The sequence below is a fragment of the Rhamphochromis sp. 'chilingali' genome (assembly GCF_963969265.1).
Source record: "Rhamphochromis sp. 'chilingali' genome assembly, chromosome: 17".
Taxonomy (NCBI): Eukaryota; Metazoa; Chordata; class Actinopteri; order Cichliformes; family Cichlidae; genus Rhamphochromis; species Rhamphochromis sp. 'chilingali'.
Window position 1 is genome coordinate 19,475,154 of NC_137944.1, and position 21,179 is coordinate 19,496,332.

The window sequence follows — 21,179 nt, forward strand, 5'->3', positions numbered from 1 at the left end:
AGGGGAAAAAAACAACGGTGCAAAAAAAATAATTCTTTGTGAGCATGCGCCTCACTGGCCTCTTGCTCACGTGACGGAGTGGGCGTATTTAAGCCTCTGGCGCGGGAGTATCGGAGAAGAGTCGAGCGAACGGGAAACCGAGGTTAAGAAAAAGCAGGCAGGGTAAGTTCTGGTAATGTTTTTAATTAATTAATTTTTTTATCTACAGTTATATCACATTAAGTATAGTTCACGTCGGCTAATTTGCCTTCTTTAAACGTGGCTGATTGGTTTTCCTTAAGATCCAGCTGACTCGAGGCCTTCTTACCATGGCTTATTTTAAAAGTGGGGAAACTTAGACCATATGATCCTTTCCTTATAGAGTAGCGTTTCTAAGTGGGTAGAATCACTAGTCAATGGTAAGCTAGACAGCTAGAGGTTTAATTTTTTTTTTAAATATAATTTTTGCTAATTAAAAATCAAGTTCTTTGTCTACTACTTGTCCTGGCTCAGGTTTCGAGAAAAAAAATGAACGTCAGTGGAAAAGTAAAGCAGAGCCACCAGAAGTCCAATGAGAACATAAAGGTAAGTACAAAGACTTTTAAGTTGTTTCGTCATTTTGTCTTTCAAGTGTAAACATTGGTGGTAATTATTTCCCTAGTAGTGCTCAAATATCTCCTATACTACCTTTCTTGGGTGACTGGTATCATTTTAGAGAGCTTCTCATGAAATTATTTTTTTTGGGTGAGGGTCAGTATTTTTATTTAAACTCCAAAACCAAAAACTTCCATGTAAATATAGAAGGCCAAGATTGCCTCTTCCATTTATTGTTGTCTTAATTCTTTTATATTAACATGTATAATCCAGCTGCAGCAGTCTCTGGACATGTAGTCTCAACAGAACAAAGCCATCTACTGTAAGTGGCTTGAAGGTCAGTCCTAAAGGACACTTCAGGGTTGGGTTGTGTGGAAAGGCACTTAAATGTGGTATTTCCTGTAAAGTGGTATTTAAATTCGTCATATTGCTGAGCAGCTCGGTGTCTTATTGCTTACACTTAAACAAAATTACATTTGTTTTGGTTTCTACTTTGCTGTTCCTTAAGGAAAAGGCCCACTCACAACTTAATCACCCATTATACAAAACACCCCAGCAGTCTTGTGAAGCTGTGGCCAAACATTAACAAATTATGTTTTCTGGCTGCTCTGTAACGATCATTGGAGAGACTTTCCCACGGCTGTTAAGAATTTGTGCCCTACCCGCGCTTTGCACACCTGTAGGTCTGTTGCACATGGCATTGCTGTTGTGGCACCTCACTTATGCCCTTTCTCCTGGTGACAGTGTAACTAAAGTAAAGCTTGTGAAGTGATGCTAATCCTTGCTGAATAGAAGCTTTGAGAATGAGAACATGGGTTCTGCTACTTTCCCATGTGATTCAATCTTTAGTTTCTAAAGGCTAATCAGGGGGAGGGGGAGTCTACCTTCTGTTTTGTTAGCATGTTGTAATCTAATCAGATATACAGTAACGGTTACTTGTGTTGGATGCCTTTCAGAGCCTTCTCACACCTTCTCAAAAGACTATGGGACCTGCCAGGCAAACCCTGCAAGTTCGTCAGGTTAACTCAGACCTGGGGAGGTCAGCTAAGGTTTGTAGTAGCTGTCCAAATTGGCTTGCATAAGATTAAGACTTGTACATGTTGAATCACTCATGAAAATTGCATCTTTCAAGCCTAAATTTTGGAAATGATTTGTTTTTTAGGCCGGAAAGGTTGGTCCAAAGCGGAAGAATTGGACAGCTGAGCAAATCAGAGGATCAAAGAGGGTCAAGATGGAAGTCAAATCCACTCAAACAGAAGCAGCTGATGGGTTAATAGATGGCATGTCCAAAGAAGCATATGAGCTCATGGTCAAAGGTAGAGAAGGCAGCACGGTGCGCTAGATGGTCACAAATTTTCACTTTATCTCAAACTCTGATCTAAACCCTCTGCTGCTGTTGTAGAAACTCCACCTTCCACCTACTGGAAAGAGGTAGCAGAGGAGCGACGGAAAGCACTGTACAATGTTCTACAGGAGAATGAGAAGGTGAGTTAATCACTGAGATTCTGCTAATGTTTAGCTGCAAACTGAGCTGTTCCCACGCTCCCACTGACACACTTGACCTTTGGCTACTGACCAGCTGGCACTTGAGTAGCTCTGAAGCTCACTGAATTCTCCTCTATATAAAAGGTGCTGATGCTGGCATTTTTCTGCATTCACTACTTCACGATTCCTGTAACTCCTAAATTGTTTGGCTAGATTGCCTGTACAGTGTATTAACGTGAAGCAGTTTTCTGGTTTAGACCTTCCATGTGTAGGAGGTTGTCTTAACTTTGTGTTTGCATTTGTTGTTTCAGCTCCACAAAAGCATAGAGGCCAGAGATGAGCAGCTAACGAAGCTTCAGAGTGAAAATGAAGAGCTGCAGGAGCTCGCTCAACATGTCCAGTACATGGCTGACATGATTGAGGTAAGTATTAAAATTTGACTGCACATTGAGTTGTGGCGAAAAACTATATGTTAATCTTATCAGTTGTGTACCAACATTACTGTGGACAGTTTTGAGAAAGTGGAACTGGAGGGATGCACCAGGAAGCTTAAAATGTAACTTTAAACAGATTGGAGTTCAGTTTATTGGTGCAGCCTCAACCGTTTCAGTGTCTTCTTTTTTCCACTCGGGGAAAATAAACTGCCCATCCTGTCTAGAGATGCTTTGCATAATTAAATCTTAACACTATATGCGTCTGATCAAGTTTTACAAATCTGGCTACTTGCGGCAGCATTGCAATTACAATTTTGGACTCATTCTGTTTAATCAGTGGGCACAAAGTAGTAACTTGGTGGTAAAAATTTCAGCCTTTTGAGCTAAACCCAAATTCCCTGAGCAGAGTACTTAACCAGGTGGAGAGCTGCATGGATAAACTGGACAGGACTGCACAGATGGGTCTGTTGGTAAATTAAACTTGGTGTACTCTCTTTTTAGAGACTGACTGGGAAATCTCCTGACAATCTGGATGAGCTCAGAGGGATTGCCTTTGATGAAGATGAGGCTGAACATGAAGGCGACGACTTGGCAGATCAGAGTGAAAACTATCCAGACTACAGTTACGGCTCTGCAGAAGAGCTATCGGATGATGAAGAACCAGGACCCTCAGGACTCCAGAACTAATACTGCATGACTGAGTAAGCTTTGACTGCAACGAGTACTTCGTTTGAAGGAGATGAGCTTTAAAGATGTGTATGTACTCTAAATTCAGCCTGCAATTTTTATTTTTTAAATATATTTTTCATCATTGCTCAAGTTTAAGGGTCTTAAACTAAGCCAGTGAAGGTTTCCTTTAACAGAAGACCCCTTGATGTGTCATAGTAAGAAAAGTACAGATGTGAACTAAGCTGCTGGAACCTGAAAGACTTCCATGTCAGGGTGTCCACAACCATTAGTCTAAAAGAAGTTTACCTTGGCCAGGTGAAACTAAAATGCTTGTCCAACGTGCTTCTTTTGGCACTTGATTTGTCTTGTGGCTCCTGTTGAGCGACAGTGTTTACAAATTTTACTTGAACACCTGTTTTTCCCTGTTGTGATAAGTTAAATGTGCACTGTTGGTCAGTTATTTACTGCGATGTGGCAAAGAGCATGGCCCTGAAATGTTGCCTCACTGTAAAATTTTGAAGTTGGTGTAAATAAACTTTATATTTTAAATCTTGACACTTATTGAAGCTTGTAGTTCTTGCTGAACCTAAAGGGTGAAGTTGCTACAGAAATGAGAAAATTATAAATGGGTATGCTAGGGACTGGGGGGGTGAAGACTCCAATCGGTCCACTTGGTGGTGTTGGGATAAATCTTGAACTTTTATCTGTATTTTGAGAAGCGTTGCAGCTTTTCTCACTGATAAAGACCTCCTCGATAGCCTGTCATACTACAGCAAAGTGACACACAACTGACCTCAACTAGAGATGTCTTTGTTACTGTGCTATGGAAGGAAAAACTGACTTGCACTGGTGCTCCGGCCCATTTAGGATCAGAATATGCTGTATGTGGCTCACAATGTAAAATGAGTTTGACATTGCTGGCTTAGGCTGTCCCATATGGAAAAGAAATAGTAAAAACTTATATGTGATTACTCATGAAAGTGGCCACGTTCTCATTACTTTCATATATTGTTTTAGTAAGTATCCAAAACATACAAGTTTCATTATATAATTTTTCAAGGGATCTTATGTTTTCACTCATGCTTTTCATACAAGTTTCACACAAGACAGATACAAACTTTATAAGATTTATATCTTTTCCATATGGGGTGTCATGTCTTAACAGCATAAAATGGTCAAATCTACACTCAACTAAAATTATTATTTTTTTTTTTTTTGGTGTGTTAAGCTTGTATGCCCACTTTTCCGTATTAAAAAAATCTAGCTGCTGTGTAGTTGTAACAGTCCGATTACGTATGGATTTGCATATACTAATTAGTATTAATTTAAAACGGCAGTAGGACTTAAAAAAACAACATTCTATTTAAGACTGAATGGGCTCCAGCCCCCTCACAACCCTGACAAGGATAAGCAGAAGAGAATGGATGGACTCCGTGTGGGGAAAGAGAAATCCAGTTTTTAATTATGCAAAAATAAACTTTATTGCAACTTCTTGATGAGCAGAGGAACCACGACGGAGAAGAGCAGTGTGCAACCACATGAATCAGTACTGAAGCTATTGACCAAGAAGATGGATGAAGTTCAGTTTCAGCAGTTATTATTAAAACCTAAATTAAACGTGCACATTTCGCCACCTTGTATTATATACGGTGCTAAAGAACTGAACAGTCCACCAATTAACTTGTTAAACAGGTCAACAGCGAGTTTGTGAAGAGAGAAAATTAAACAGTTACTGGACCAAAATACTGTAATGCTGTTCACATCTCGAAAAGGAATTTAAATTTGGACCACGTTTTGCAAAAGGCTGCATGAAAGTAAAAAAGAAACAACTTTTAGTATCAACTTCACGCATTTACAGATTATATTACAAAAAGAATACCTTTCATAAAAATACTAACCGCTTGCTTTTTAATATGGCTTTTGGATTGTGCAGTTACAACCAGATGTAACGAGATCCTCATATTACGGGTTTGCCTTTTTTTCCTTTTTGTGCTTCCAAAGATAAGTCTGAGGGTTCTGGTCCAAATGTACACGCTGTATTGAAAATACATTCTCCTGGATGAGCTCTTATTAAAAGACCGTTTTAAAATCCCAAGATTTTTCCTTTGGTTAAAGTAACATCTCTATCATATAAATGCCCCGTTAGTTTGGGGACCTTTTAGGGAAAACAAAATCTATAATTACTATTAGCAAATCTTAATATTCTCCAAAATAACAATCTAATATAATTAAATTGAAAATAAACTCCAATTATAATCAAACACGAGTCGTATGGTAAAAACACAGAGGCCTTTTTAAACAAAAGACATTAATTCAAATACCAGACCTGAAAGTAGAGCATAAATATACAATCATTTACATAACAATGTGGTCTGCTCTAATACAAAATAACTTGACAGAATATTAGAATAACAAGGAGTAAATAATAAATATATGACATGTGAGCTTCTAAGTTTTGTCACTGTGCAGCAGCACCAGACTCAGTAGTACAGTTACAATGAGAAAAGCTGGAGATAGATGCCTCCCCTGGGTCAGTGTTCCCATTAAACCGTTCGCATGGAGCAGACCCAAAGTGTGGCAGAAAAGGCCAAAAGCTTAATGTCTTATCCTGCTATCAGCTCGCGTGCTGCCTCAACTGATCCTCTCTGCACAACTGCCAAGAAAGTGCATTCTCATGAGGTCCTCTGCCTAGTTTATTGCCCTCGACTGGCTCCTGACCTTGTAGGAAAAACAAACAAAACATACATTTACAAAGAGTATTTGTGTAATGTGCCAGCTCAGCCACAACGAGGCTCAAAAGGTCAAAAGCTGACGATATCAAATGGGCTTCACGTGTCAGCCAGGTGCAAAAAAAAAGGAAAAAAAAAAAAATCACATATGTACAGAAAAAATTGCACTTGTTAAACTGCAAGTAAGAGAAATCTCAGACGCAAACTGCTGCGTGAGTGAACACTGGGCACTGTGCTAAACCCCCGTCTCCCCTGGACCGCTGTGACCTCATCTTATTAATGTTCCTCCCTGCCAAAAAACACACAGGTCTTTCAACCACACGAGGATCCCTGAAAATTACGTCTTGAACACAACCACGTGTATCACGTGTAAACTAAGCCGTATTTACACGCCTTACAACAGTGCAGGTCTTCCGAAAGCGTCAGAAAGCACTTCTAATCTAGGTGAACGCATGTTAACAGTGATTATACAAAGATCATAGTATATTGCGTGGTACAATAAATCTGTAAAACTTGAGATTATTCAGAGAGTGCGTGAGACGGGTGTTCTCGGAAGCCTTTTTGACAGGAGGGTGAAGACCCGGTGCTTGATTTCCACAGTCTTTGGAGCAGCTCTCAGTTGCTTTGTGTCCAGTCAAAATTTGTGCTTTTCAATTCAACTTAACGTGACCGGTGTGTGCCTGGCTCAGACAGCAGGGTGAGGAGGAGGAGTGTAAGCGTGCGTCAGGAGGGGTCTAGGTTGTGTGTCCTTGTGGTTAAGACAACTTGTTTGGTGTTACTTCCTTTCAGGAGGCAGTGAGTAACAGTGATTAACTGCAGTTTAAGTGAAAACGTTTGTTGTTGCTAGAAAGCAGATCGATGAACAGATTAGTCGTTAACGGCCCTGTGAGGTGTGCTGTGTGGGTTGAGCTAAGGAGGCAAGTGCTGTCCTCGGAGGTCCGGGTGCAGTCCTTTTATCTTTTCAGTGATGGCTCAGAAGGCAGTGGTGACGGTGTTTCCTCGCCGTGTGCCCAGACGGATCATCTCCCCCGGCACAGTGTCCAGCTGCTCGTACGCCAGGCGCCCCTCCTCACCTGCAAGCAGCAAAAAGAGATTATTAGAAATAATGTGTCCATAGTCACCTTTCACATAACTACTGAAGGGGAGAACGGGGAAAAGCTACAATTTACTGATGGTACACAAACGCCTCATGCGCAGTTAGTTAAAAAGTGAATGTTTTGCAGAGAAGACAGCTTCACAGATACATTCACTAAGTGTGTGTGGGACTGTCACAGATTGTCTAACTTTCACAAAGACTGTTTCACACAATGTTCACTGAAATGGCATCAAACTCGGCGCTGAACTTACTGGTGTCTCCAGCAAGATGCCTGCATATTTTGCTGGGAATCGGGTAAAACTGGTTGACAAGGGTTAAGAATGAAACTTTGGACGAAGGCCAGAAGGAGCAACAGAATCTTCTAAAAATATTAGTGAGAATAAATCACTTGGCAAATGAAAGGTCGCTGGTTTGAATTTGCGTCAGGAAGGGCTTTGCCAAACCAAACGTGCAGCGTTGCCTGCTGAGGCGATCTCTTGTGGTGAAGGAGCAGCTAAAAGTAGCTTCTGTTAGTAATGACCACCTACTTCTCAGATGGCAGTATTCGTATCCCCACAATCAAGATTATGGCAGAAAGAAGGCAACGGAAGGACGTAACAAATTGACAAAAGAAAATATAAGAATCTGCATGCTGAGTTAAAACCCTCGGCGTTCAAACATCTGCCCCAGAAAACAAGCAAGAGAAAACGTGTTTTTCTTGGAATTTACCGTCAACACTGCAATTAAACACATCTTAATAGCACTATAGTGTGTAAATGACCTCATGGCAGTTGTGTATAAAATGCAGTGGATTTGTTACGCACCGAACGTGAGCAGGGTTTCTATGGCCACGTGACGCAGCTCTTCGTCGGCTGAATCGCACAGCGCTACCACTGCTCTGATGCTCTCGACTGCCTGCGCACACAAACAAGATAAAAATGTAAAAATCCAAAGGACATGTTTCTCTTTATTGCATAAAACTGCTGTTTGCACAGTTTAGTAAACAACTACTGACCTCCAGACAGCTGAGAGCTGAGCAGGCTGCCCTCTGACTCTGCACTCCAGCCTCCGACAGTGCCTGGGTGTAGCACTCCACTGCCTGCAGACACACAAACAACCATTAAAAATGTGGCTCAAAAAGCAGATATGGTGCGCCTACCGTTTTCTCTTGAGCATTACTCACCCTGGTCCTGAAGTGCTTGTTTGACGCTCCAGAAGAGAGGTAGTCGGCGGCTGCCTTGTTGACCTGAGGGTCCTCTGCAGTGAGGAGGGATGCCAGGGCCCTTAGGGTTCTGCTTCCAGGCCAGAGAGATGACAAAGGCACCTCCTCCAGTTCTGCGAGACAGCGAGGATAGTCTCCGCTGCACAGGACCTCTGCAAACACCTCTGAGGAGGAAGCCAACGCAGACACACGCAGATTAAACCAAGGATAGGGCCAGCTGTAACACTCACAGGCCTCATCTACACACAAACTTCTACTAAATCCTGATTAGAGGTGAGGTGATCGATCCAGATACATCGATGCAAACGCTGGTATTACTATTGGATTGATACTAGCATGATAGCATCAATACTGTTGGCAGTCACGTCAATTTTATTTATAGCCTATAGCACATTTAAACAACAGAAACTGACCCAGAGTGCTTTAGAGACTGGCACATTTACATTACATTAAAAAAAACAAAAGGAAAAAAAAACACACAGCTTCAAAACACACGAAAAGCTGAAAGCTGCGTTTTTCTGTGTTAACTAATTATTGTGGAAAGCAAAGGTCACAGTGATTTAGCTCAGAATTTGCAAATTGCTGATGATTCATCTCATAAATCATGAAACGCTGCTCTTCCCCAAGTTGTGGATAAAGCATCAAAATGTTAGCTCTAATATTTGGATTAACTTGGAGAAATCTTGGACTTGCACAGGTGGCCGTATATGCCACGTAGCACAAAATATCCTAATTTTGCGACTTAGGTTAAGAAAATAATTCGATTATTACAGGACGCAGCCAACAACAGAGGAATTCGTGTCATGATGTAAGCATCACAGCTTTTGCGCACCCTCTCTGGCCAGGTGCAGCAGGTGCGTCTCCATGTCCTGGACTTCATGTTGTAAGATGTAGCTGTAGAACTGAAACACAGTCAGGACGTCCTGAGAGAGCGCAGCAGCGGGAGCACTCTGTGCCGCCAGCAAGTCGCTCCTGTCCACCATCTCACCCACTACCATGCTAATCGCTGGAGAGGAGAGAAGAGATCGGTGCATTGTTCCAAGATAACGGCATAACATTATTTAGTTTCAGCTATACAACAAAAACCAAAGAAAACAAAATCACAATGCCGTGTTCACACAGCCTGCAGTCACAGTTTACCTCATAACATAAAGCAGTTTGTTTCTATCCATTTTCATCAGCTGCATTATATTCTCAGTTAAATGCAGATGTCTCGTTTCCCCCTCAGGAGCACATTAAAACCTGTTTACACCCTGAATACGTGAGTCAGTTGAAGCCCTGACTGAAGATGAAATTTTAAGTATAACCCGTGGTCTGTTTGCAGAAACAAAGAAGGGACGAGCGAACCTGTATCGGCGCCGTGTGGGCGGTTCTCCTGCAGCACCGCCGTGTAGCGCTGATTCATGTGTTTGAACACTCTGTCCAGCGTGGTGTGGAAAAGTCCCTCAGAGCCGCTGCACTCTGACCACAGAGTCATCAGCTGGGGGCGCTCCACGAGGCCCGGGAGGACTGAGGAAAACAGGGCAGAGCACGAGGTCGGACCACAAACCCTCAAACCTCCTTCATGCACCGTAACGATTTGTTTTTCTGCTTTAAAGTATAAGATGTATGTTGCTGTTTGGGATAAGTTTCCAGATTATGCAAAAACTACAGAGCCAACCTTGGAGGGGTGAAGCATGAGAAAAGAAAGGAAAAATGGAGGAAATCTGGTCTACGTGTTTAGATACCCACCATCAGCAGCAGATGTTATTGCTCCCAGTTTGTCCACGCTGATCTCTGCTAACTCCTCTAGCAGCTGGGTCTGTCCTGACAATTTAAGGAGGACACTGCGACGCTGCCAGACACTGACCCCACTGGTCAACATCTGCCATGTTACCAAGAAAAAATGAAAACATGTCAGATGCTAAAATTTCCAGAAGGTAGCTGGTGTTTTACTTAAGCAGGATGAATGGTAATTATGATATCAACTATCAGAAGGAGCTCTACCTGTATGAGGTGAATGCAGTACTGAAGGTGGATGACAATAGCCACGTCCAGATTCTCATTTCCAGTGGTAAGTGGGAGGGGGCTTCCTGCCACACTGTTGCCCACCCCGGTGTCCTCTGTCAGGGCTTCGCTCAGGTGTCCTCTGGCTTCTGGATGCTGAGCCCTGAGCAGCAACATACAAGAGTCACCACCGAGGGGCAGCGGTAACACACCGACTGTACGTGTAGTGAGTTTGTTTTTAAAGAGTCCAGTCATCCTAAGAATCCTAAGAATTAAACTCTTCATTTGCTGCCAAGCACTTCAAAGTTCTCACAAAAGTTTTGGTATGGGACCTTAAAAAAACCTGCACGTGTATATATAAATAAATGAAACTGTAATGTTTTAGCCAATGCAAAATATTACACTCACCCGATCCTCTCTCCATCTGCATCAAAGATCGGAGACCTCTGTGGGGGAATGCTGATGACGGCGTTATCGTCTCCGGTATCATCGTCGTCAAAGTCAGAGGTGTTGAGGAAGTCAAAGCTCTCCAGGGCACTCTCCACAGTCAGACTGAGGCTAGAGGATCGACTCCTGTGACCCGGGAGACGGCACTGGGGGGAAAAGACAGGATGATGGGCATCCAAAGAGTATAAAAACAAGACAATAAAGTTTAAATGAACCCTAGGATGGCAGTTTCTCTGAAAATTTTAGTGCACAAGAGGTTCTGTAGATGTTAATGAGATGGAGTTTACCTTCAGTAGGTCTTCCAGACGCATCACTTCCTGCTCCAGGTCCTGCAGCTCTCTGCAGCGATGAGTCAGCGACTCTAATCTGGTCAGCAGGCTGTGGATGGCCTCCTCCAGGCTGCTCTCCAGGAAAGCCCTGCTTCCCTCTCCTGCCCAGCTCAGACTTCCCTCACCCTCAGCAGCGCTCCCACTGGGCGGCATCATTTCCGAGGAAGTCAGCCTCTTCACGAGCTGCTTCGTCAGGCTGCCCGCCTCCTCTGTGTCCAGTTCCACAGGTTTCAGCTCATCGGCGTGATCCAGGAAGACATCCTCGGGAGCCACTGCGGACAGCTGTCCATCTGAACACAAGGACGGGGCAGCTGAACCACAGTTGGAGCTAGAATTACGCTGAGACTCTGTGCGCTCCCACTCAGAGTCTTCGGCCGCTTCGGCTTCATCGCTGGCAATGCTGGCACTGTTCCTGCTGCCCCTGCTTCCTCTACTGCCCGTCTCCCCATCCTCCTCATACTCTTCCTCCTCCTCTTCCTCCACTAAATGCTCCTCTGCGATGGAGTCCTCCCTAGTTGGGAAGATTTGCGTAGGTAATGGTTCTGTTTCCGGAGGAGTTACAGTAATCTCAGGGTTGGACTGGCCCGGGGAGTAGGAGCTCAGGGCAGGGCTGGGGCTGGGCGTAGAACCAGACGTATCAGAGAAGGTGAAGGACAGACGCTTGCACTCAGCCACACCGCAGCCGCCGTTCTCGAAGACATCGTCGGGCAGTGTGGACTGAAAATAGAGACAGGAGAATAAATCTGTGCTGCAAACAAGATAAAGGACTGAGATCTGGCTGAAATCAGTGAATGAAGGACAGAAAAGTGCAGAAGAAAGCTCCTCTTGTTTTCCAAGATAGAAAAAGCGACGGCACACTATACTGATACTATACTTGTGATCAGATCTGAACCCAAATTGAATCGAACAGTGAGGTAAATATAAACAGAAAACATAGGAACAGCTTAACGAACATGCAAACAGACGTGCAAAGAGCCACACATGGCGTTCTGTAGTCCTTAAAAAAAAGGGACAAGGTGAACCCAAGTGTGTCCACAAGAGCAGAGAACTACATCCCCATCATGTCAGTGGGGGTAAGAGGGCACACAGAGTCGGGTTAGGAGGGTCACAGGGGCCACAACACACTCACATAAACCTCCAGACTGGATTTGGGCCTTGGCCGCAGTGAGGCCAGGTCACCAAACGAACGACTGCGCCTTAGCTTCTCTAGCAGGGTGTCTCGGAGCATGTGCAGGAAGGAGAAGCGCTGGCGCTCCACGGGGTAGGGCTGCCACTTCTTTACACAGTAAAGGCAGGGAAATAAGACAGGGTGTTGGGTATTTGAGGGCAGGTGGGTGAAATGTAGGATATACAAGATGGGGGCAGCGTGTGGGTATAATGGGAATATACAAAGAAAAGGAGGGAAACGGGCGAGGGTTAGTTTAAGGGTGGTGCCTGCACGGCTTAAGCATCAACTGGAAAAAATAACATGGGGCATGATTTACATCACGGTGCAGACAGTGCATGGGTTAGTGTGTTATGGATCACAGAATATGCTAACAACTTGCTTGACTCACAAAAAAGGAGGTGTCCTGGAAGGTGGGGGTCTCCGGTGTGCCCTGGCTGTAGACGGACACTCGTCTCTGGAGAGCTGCAGCTTTGCTCACATTGCCAGACGACAGAGTCAGGTCCTCCACGTCGAAGGGGCTGGAGAGGAGGATAAAAAAAGACAAAGCTCTTAATGACACTGCTTACATTTGGTTTCAAAAACCTACAAATGGGCAGCCCTAAAAATGTGGTGTAAACAACCACAAAGATTCACTGTGATGCAGTCACTCAAGCCACTTCCTGAGGTGGTCTGTTGCAGTGTAAACAACAATATTTCATGATGGGTTTTTCAACATGGGCTGGTAAAAACATCATTGATGAGGTGCTCCTTTTTGAAAATCAGTACTGAAACATTTGGTGCTGGCACTGGAGCTGTGTTTGGAGACCTCTGACCACAGGTGTGCACAGCAAGGCATCTCGGTTGTGTAAAAACAAAGTATGAAGTGGGTGTTACTATGATGTTTCACCAGCAGATGGCAGGACCCCACAAGGCATGCAGACCCCGACTTTAATGCTGTGACACTAACAACTGTTGTAGATGCTCCAAACATATGGCCGGTCCAGCAACAAGACTAAAATAGTTCTGGACTACCTCTGAACAATCCTGCTACCCAGCAGTGATACCATCTGGCAGCTGCCAACTCATTATGTACCCTAATTCGTGCAACACCGGTTAGATTCAGCGAGCTTCTACTTACTACCATGTGACTTCCAGGTTGAGTTTGATGGTCCCAAGGTCGTTGACGTCCACAGCCACCACCTGAGGCACGGCAGTGAATAGCTCCTTGGTCTCACAGATGACGCTGCCCACCAGCATGTGTGTGGCCAAACCCTTCAGCTCCGTCACCTGATGGGCACAAACTTATGTTTGTTTCTCATTTCAGTGCCACAGCGCAACGTGTTAGACACGAGGCTATCTGGGTTTGTACAGACCTTGATGTTAATAAGGTCAGTAATGAGGGGCATGAAGACCATCTCGTCTCCATCCCAGCTTTGCCTGGAGTTTACTTCAATCCTCCCCTTCAGCTTCCACCGCTGGCGACCGTAACGCATGAAGATCTAAAGGAAGGAGCAAAAAAAAAAAATTTAACCACATAACTTTATAATGGCTGAACTAATAAGCTAATTTTTTTTAACTGCTCACTGTTTGTCTCACTAAACCAACCAGCTAAGTGCTAACTTTGGAGCTGGGTGGAGTGTACAGTGGTGTTTCACTGAAAGATGGCCAAAGCTGTTGCTACATAAATATCATTACAGCGGTTTCCAGCTGAAAGAGTCACTTGTGTCGATCTGTCTCAATCCTGTTAAAAGTAGACCCAAGAGTCAGCAGTTAGGGCAAAGAAAATAAACTTGCCTCATATTGGTCTCCAGGACAGAGTCGAGCAAATCCTGCCAAACCTGTCAGATAGAAGTGACAGATATTTATATTATGCACAAAGAGGAGAGAAAAAAAAAAACATCATTTTTTTTTTTTTGGGGGGGGGGGGGGGGTTACAATGAGTTAAGCAACGTTAGCTCACTTTCTTATTCAGAATGAATTATTGCACAATGAGACAAGCTGCTTTTAACTGTCAAGCATATTTTTGTCATGACTTTTCAGGGATTCAGGGTTTCTAACTTGGTCCATGAGTGAGAAATCTTAGGATTTTTGCTCCAATGAATATAAAATCATCACCAAAACATCTGGATTCTAAATAATCCCAGTGTGTAAATGACTAAACTTGCATTAACTTCTCATGTAAATCATTCACGTCCCACCTTTCATTTTGATATGAAACTCCCCGAGCAGGTTCTCCAGTTCGCTCTCAAATGCGCTCATGTTCTGGAGGACGGAACGAGAGAGATAAGACTCATCACACAAACGGCCCTCACAAAAACGAGAACAACAACAGTAATCAAGTTATCTCTGCAGGCTCTGACAAAGCCGGTCAACACCAAACTACAGAGGAGACGGAAGGGCGGGTCTAAGCCCTCGGCACAGGTGGCGACAGGTGCGCTTGTTATTGGGATTTAAAGGTAAGTATCTGGCTTTGCAGGTTAGTGTTTACAAATCCCTGTAAGCAGTAATCTGTATCATATACTTAGAGTGGGTGCTGTCAGACGTGACTACGTTTAATGCGCCCTGTTCTGCGTTTATATATAATCTGCAAATATCTCTGTTTAAATGTCATAATAATTATTGTAACCCTACAATTACAGTTACTTTTTACAGCTCCATTCGCTTTACAGGACTAAGAGTCTGCAGCTGACAGCTCTGAGTACCTCGGTGTATTCCTTGTACCGACGATTAACCTCCGCGATACTCTCTTTGGTGCCTTTGGTGGAGGGCGAGGACGAAAAGGCCTGCTTCATCCGGATGGCACCCTCTCTGAGACGGCTCTGGATGCAGAAGGCCTCGTATAGCTCATCAACCTGCACACACACACACACACACACACACACACCCCTCCATCTTTAATCGGCCCTCACGAATTTGTAGGCGGGGTAACACACACGAGACAGAAACTTGTGCAGTTATGAAATAAAGTTATAAACTTCCATATACATGAAAACATCCCCGGGCAAGGAGCAAATTCCCAAAAACTTCCAACTGCCATGTGAATTTTTCTGTGTTTGCTTCCCACTGGGTTTCATTCACGGATGGCACAGCTTCAGGCTTGTGCAATGAGAGCAGAAATAAGCACAGACATGATTAACTTTTGCTTTACACTTTATTTCAGATACACATCTGGTCACATGGTCAATAAGACTGTACAGGAAGTCCAAAACAGAAAAGGCCTGCAGAAGTAAACACAGTAAAAGGCTGACATTGCACACACAGACAGAAAGACAGTCATCAAGACCGACAGGAGAGACAAATGGATAAACTAAGAATGGATAAAAATGTCCTGAAGTAAGCTGGCACATGCAGCTGCTGTATATCTGTGTAACTCTAACCCGACGCCTGCACTGTCCCAGTCTGCGAGCCCAGTGGGACACTCCCACGGCAAGGCAGCAGCAGACGGGGTTTAGAGCTCATTTGTCTGCCCGACTGCAGTTTGCAGCACTAGCCTGACCTAACCCAAACCCGCAGGGAGAGGGAACGATTCCATCAACATCCTGCTGTCTCAGTGTGAGCTAAAATGTCAGCGTTTCAGCTGAAATCAAATCACAATGATGCTGAAGCAAAAAGCTCAGCTCAACAGATTCACTCCGCCGTGAAGCCACAGGCACAGCAGATTTAGATGATTTTATTATGAGCAAAGCTTTGGTAATGAAGTCATTATAATTCTTTATAATAACGCTGTTTCAAACGTTTTTAATTGTTTCACATTTCCAAACACAAGTGCTCCTTAACCAACCCTACTCTATAAAAATCAAGTTCTCCTCATCAATATTTGTATTTCCTAAATTTTTCACATACTTCATTAAAATTCAAACATTTAAAAGGCTCCAAAAACAGACACGAGTCATTATGAAACAACACTGAGCTGTAATCCCAGCACTTTTTGAGGATGCGGTTGACTCACTCAGAGCCATTGTACCAACAACAACATTTAGCAGCGGTCCAGATTTTTAGCGTCCTGTCCTTTGAATCTTTTGGCTTATTTTGAACTAAAATTCACATGTGATGAAGCGGCAGGCGAGCAAAAAACAAAACACCTCTGGTGAGCCTCATCAAAGGGAAATATCTCCGGCCGCCTGACGAGAGCGCTGAAATATTGATGCCTCGCGCTCTTTATGGCACTCATTAGGGAGAAGCAGGAGAAAATGGGCTATTCTGGCTCCTGTCGTCCCAACAGCTTATCTAACTGTTTGTTTGTGTATCTTTTGTGCATCAGCCGAACGCTGCCAGCCTGTTTGTGAGTGCAGACTTTTTGCACGCGCCGACGTGCTGACATGTGCATGGAGAGCGAGTTTTTGCAAGCGGTGGGTGGGCAAAGGAGTGCTTCTAATAAAAAAAGAGTGAAAGTGGTTTGCGGTGGGATGGATATTAGAGTGTGTAACTCTTTTTGACACACACATACGCACAAACCCACCCACTCCACCTTATACCAACTAAGCCTTCACCACCCCCCACCCTCAACCGGGACCCAGCCCGTCTGTCTGTCTGTCTGTGGTATGTGATGTATGTGGCGGGGCGGCAGCAGCTGAGCTGAGCCGGCTGGAAAACAATTTCAAACCTCAACTGTTATTCTCAGCACTCGGAGAAAATAACGGGTTTTGTTTACGATGAAGGGGAAAAACACAAAACGTGTTTTTGTGCATGATCCAAGGAAACTTTTTACACCTCACATAAATAAAGACACGACTACAACGAGGTATTCATTGCCTAATGAAAAGCCATCATTCTTTAGAGGCAATCAGCGGCCGTATCATATTATCAGCTTAATGGTGCCAATTTTTGTCCCCAATTACAAAAAAGCCCTTTGCTGCCTTCGAGGAAACGTCCTTTTGAAGGTCAGCCAGGCTCCTCCACTCCAGAGGGTGGCCGTCAGCATATTGCTGAGCCTTGGGCACATTTCAGCCCAGAGGAAAAAAACCAAAGAAACATGAAAGGCAAAACACAAAGAAACAAGAGTAACCTCAGCACAGGAGGAAGGAGAGGACTGCACCCGGCAGAAGCGCTGATGCTCTTTTGGACGCGCATACACACAGACAGACGGACATGTGTTATACATCCTGATAGCAGCTCCTGTGGAGATCTCCCCGCCTTTCTGCCCTTTGTCTCCATCGGTTATGTATCATTCAAGAACCGTAAAATAAATAACTAAAATAAAAAATAAATTAAAAAAAGAATACATCTGAAACATTACATGGTTGTAATTTTGACAAAGGCAGAAAATATACAAAAAATTGTAAAAAAAAAAAAAAATCAAAACAAAACACTACATCAATTTTCTTTTAATGGAAGCTTCCCTAAATAGTAAAAATCAATTTTTTCCCCACTGTGGATCAACAAAGAAAAACAATCTGCAGATTTCTCAGGAATAAAAATAATCTTTTGGAAATGTTACACCAATGCTAATAACAGTAATTTTAACATTAATTAAAATAAAAATATAAAATATGAACATTTAAAGCACTTCTTTAATCACAGGAAGAGTACTGTTTAACAGGCCGTCCGTAAAGACCATCTGAACCTTTTTAAATCACCTCTCTACAGAGACATTAAAATGGAAATGTATTCTAAATTAAGTCCTCTATTGGACTGTGCTAATTGCAGCTCGCTGCGATGACAAATAACCTGCACGGCTCAGAGACCGAGGGATTATTGGAATTACTGGGGAATCAGTTATGCTCAGAGTGAGCACGATATTGCATATTTATGTATTTGGTGTAAAATAAAAAAATTTTTGCATTTTGAAACCATTTTGAATGCATCCCTTCCTAAAACACTCCTAATAACATTTTCTTGGTAGTTTGAAAGGCAGCTGTGATTAAGAATCGCTGAACGTTTTAAAGGATTATCTCACTATCATCAGTGCGTATGATTTAAAAACGTGGGGTTTTAGATATTAGCAGTGAATCTTTCAGATATGGCAGCAATCCTCTTAAGATATGGCCATTATTCTGGATCATAGATGGCGCCTCGCGCACGTGCACACACTTTGTGCCGGGGGACCAGTGATTATAAGCAGATTAAAACAGGCGGGCCACACCAAACAGCTTCAAACACACATGAAGCTCTCTGGGGAGCTGTGGGTGTGTGTGTGCGCGCGTGCCAGTGGCAAGATTAGCATTCAAGGGAAGTGGGGAAAGCAGAAAATGCCCTATATTACAAATAATCACATGTAAAGCATGCACACTCATTCTGGATTGAATTTGGCACGTGTTTAACACACACGCGCTCTCTCAGGGGAAGAGGAGACGTCTGGCAGACGATCGTCTCACCTTCAGTCTATTTAATGATGCCCTGCTGATACCAGCGGTCAACACCCACTCCCCCAAACACCCCCCACCCCCACACACAGATATATATAGTCTCTGTCCCATGTAGGACATCATACGGGTTGTATCGTGCCACCTGCTTCCTCCATGTGTGCCAATTACTACTCAGACATCTGCAGGCAGCGCAGGAACAAAAGAGCAGAGCTGATGTGACTCACAAACTAACAACTTGCTGATGGATGATTGTTAAGTCATCCCTCACGGCAGCTGTCCTACACAAAGAGACACGCCTGAGCCTGAGCAAAAACACTGACAAACATGTTCACGCTTACTGTAGCTCAGCTGCTGAAACGCCATTTCTTTCGCTTTTTTTCCACTCGCAGTGTCTTTGCTGAACAATGTTTTGTTTACACATGCACTGACCAATCACGTACATGTGTTTAAGACATGCGGAGTAGTCCAGATGAGTTTATTGTTCCCCATCCTATATGTTGCTTTTAGTTCTGAAGTCCTCATCTGTCCCTTTTGGTGCAAAAAAATAGAAAAACAACAAAAACTAATCAGCATCAGCTGCCTGATAAAAAAATGCATACTTCCTGTTTGCCCTGTCCTACATACTGTCGATTTGTTTGGACCATAACCAGCGTGTTATAAGCCTTCTAATGCAATCATACAAGTCACACGTCCCTTAGACTTTATGTCCTTACCACTACAGCTACTTATGGTTACTGATGCGTAGTTTAAGTCAGTCTGTGTGATGCTGAAGTTGTTTCTACATTATATTTTCACACATTCTGCCCAGTGTCAGGAAAAATCAGGTCGGGACATTGGCCAAAGATGCCCTTGAACACATGTAGCACACAGCAGGTGACAGTCCCCTGCAGACATGTCTGTTAGTCTGGGTACAGTGGGTAGCAGCACACATGGCGCCCAGTGAACCAGATATTTGTGCTCTCACATGCACCTCTGTGAAAGTGAGTGATGATTAAAGAAAGTTTGGGCTGAAAATGACTTTTCTTTTCCAAACTCACCGGCCACTCCATTAGAAACACCTGGTCAGCTGCTTGTTGATGCAAGTATCTAATCAGCCAATCACATGGATCAAGAGGATGTTTTCTCTGGACACTTTGGGCCCTTTAATACCAACTGTATTACTTTTAATTAGAAGAGAAACTAGCATCTGATTAATTTAAAAATAAAGACAAACCATTTGTCAAGTCACAAGTTTGAGTCTTTTCTTTAAACTATTTTATCTCTGATAAGCTACACAAAGTCAGATAGTGAGTATAAGGCAGGGGCAGGGATAGCTCAGTAGGTAAAGTGGTCGCCCCATGATCGGAAGGTCGGCGGTTCGAATCCACTTAACGGCTACCCTGAGGTACCCCTGAGCAAGGTACCGTCCCTACACACTGCTCCCCGGGCGCCTGCTTAGTGGGCTGCCCACTGCTTCACTGAGTGAATGGGTCAAATGCAGAGAAAAACAAGTAATTTCCCCATGGGGATCAATAAAGTATCCATTATTATTATTATTATTATTATTAAATAAAAACTGATTGAGTATTAGGCTTAACTTTAGTTACGCTTCAGCTTTTGAGTTTTTTACATGGCACGATAAATCAGACACTTCACTGCTATTTCAAATATTTACCCTTTCATTCAAATCTATTTTTGCATGAAGCCTGAAAGAACAGAAGAGCTTAAGAATAACGCTAAGCAGTACGTGTTTGCTTAACATCATCCGTCACAAGACAGAACAAGCGCCGACTTCTTTTATCTCTCTTATCAAAGTCAAAGTGGAGCAAGCTGCAGATACACTTCCTGAGTTCCCTCTCATTTTTTCCCCCCATCTTTGAGGGCCGTGTCAATCGCTCCTCGCTGCAAACTGCCCTGACCCAGATTCCCTGTCGCCTTCATCCCCGCAGAATCGCAGTCACGCTGCTGTGTTGTTGTTTACCTGTGTATGCTTTTGGGACAAATGTTCTGAAGGTGGGTTTTGTAGTCGAGATGCATGTGAACATAAAGGGTTAACGCCACCCAACAGACGGCCCCATCGAGCTCATCGGGACTTCAAAGGCTCTGTCTCCGGGTAACCATGGTTACCTTTGGAGCTGCGCTGTTGTTTGGGCGTGTGTGCTCTGATTGCCTGCTGTCACATCTGATTTGACGCACAGCGAGGAAGACCATTAAAGCTCTACAAAAGGCGATGTGGAAGAAAAGTCAAAACCTTGTAGGGGATTAATGTCCCCAAATGGCAACCTGTGAGGTGACTACAAAGAGGATGCAGGGGGCCAAAAATCCCTACCTGGCAACCTCAGAAAGGATGTTTTTACCTCAACCATGGAAACAGCTGGAAACTTCCCTAATATATAAACAGATTAGAAGAGCAGGAATGCTAAGCTAATGCCTGGCAGCAAAAAAGCAGGTGAAGTTACGCCTAAAACTGCAGCTTCACTCAATAAACTCAACGTGAAACCGGTGGAAAGAAAAGTTGTGAGAACAACAAACATTTTAAGAAATGTGTCTGTCTGTCTGTTTTTGTTAAGAGTTACGCTTCAGTCACAAAGGCCTGAGAAATATCAGTCACATCCTGGGAGCCAAAGGTTGATAAAAAGCGGTGTATTCTCTAATCGGTTGGCGAGTCGTTGCTGGAGGTTGCTGGGTGAAATTGGTCACAAAGAGCTGCTGAGATTTTGTAGATGCAACACCACTAACTGTGTGTCATTAACATCACGCTCACTGTGACAATACAGGAAGTATTGAAAAAGGCACCAT

General features: G+C 43.6%; 2 protein-coding genes across 4 annotated transcripts in view; one reads left to right on the forward strand and one right to left on the reverse strand.

The window, feature by feature from the left end:
- Nucleotides 1-26: 26 nt before the first annotated feature.
- Nucleotides 27-3,716, forward strand: gmnn (geminin DNA replication inhibitor). Its single transcript, XM_080863428.1, has 7 exons — nucleotides 27-162; nucleotides 493-564; nucleotides 1,530-1,622; nucleotides 1,736-1,889; nucleotides 1,976-2,058; nucleotides 2,370-2,480; nucleotides 2,994-3,716. Exons 2-7 carry the CDS (start codon nucleotides 508-510, stop codon nucleotides 3,177-3,179), a joined length of 684 nt encoding a protein of 227 aa, XP_080719554.1. The 5' UTR covers nucleotides 27-162; nucleotides 493-507; the 3' UTR covers nucleotides 3,180-3,716.
- A 900-nt stretch (nucleotides 3,717-4,616) lies between these two features.
- The window catches only part of ripor2 (RHO family interacting cell polarization regulator 2), a 56,675-nt gene continuing 40,112 nt past the window's right edge, over nucleotides 4,617-21,179 (reverse strand). For 2 of the 3 annotated variants that reach the window (XM_080862930.1, XM_080862931.1), the window contains exons 7-23: nucleotides 14,799-14,948; nucleotides 14,295-14,358; nucleotides 13,891-13,934; nucleotides 13,470-13,595; nucleotides 13,235-13,383; nucleotides 12,506-12,635; nucleotides 12,079-12,225; nucleotides 10,908-11,666; nucleotides 10,582-10,766; nucleotides 10,174-10,336; nucleotides 9,919-10,051; nucleotides 9,535-9,696; nucleotides 9,020-9,193; nucleotides 8,149-8,351; nucleotides 7,981-8,064; nucleotides 7,790-7,880; nucleotides 4,617-6,963 (exon numbers count right to left, since the gene is read on the reverse strand). In XM_080862930.1, coding sequence (XP_080719056.1) covers nucleotides 6,863-6,963; nucleotides 7,790-7,880; nucleotides 7,981-8,064; nucleotides 8,149-8,351; nucleotides 9,020-9,193; nucleotides 9,535-9,696; nucleotides 9,919-10,051; nucleotides 10,174-10,336; nucleotides 10,582-10,766; nucleotides 10,908-11,666; nucleotides 12,079-12,225; nucleotides 12,506-12,635; nucleotides 13,235-13,383; nucleotides 13,470-13,595; nucleotides 13,891-13,934; nucleotides 14,295-14,358; nucleotides 14,799-14,948 — 2,865 coding nt within the window. In that variant the 3' untranslated portion in view covers nucleotides 4,617-6,862. The remainder of the gene's footprint in view (nucleotides 6,964-7,789; nucleotides 7,881-7,980; nucleotides 8,065-8,148; nucleotides 8,352-9,019; nucleotides 9,194-9,534; nucleotides 9,697-9,918; nucleotides 10,052-10,173; nucleotides 10,337-10,581; nucleotides 10,767-10,907; nucleotides 11,667-12,078; nucleotides 12,226-12,505; nucleotides 12,636-13,234; nucleotides 13,384-13,469; nucleotides 13,596-13,890; nucleotides 13,935-14,294; nucleotides 14,359-14,798; nucleotides 14,949-21,179) is intronic. The other variant, XM_080862932.1, reaches the window with a different exon arrangement.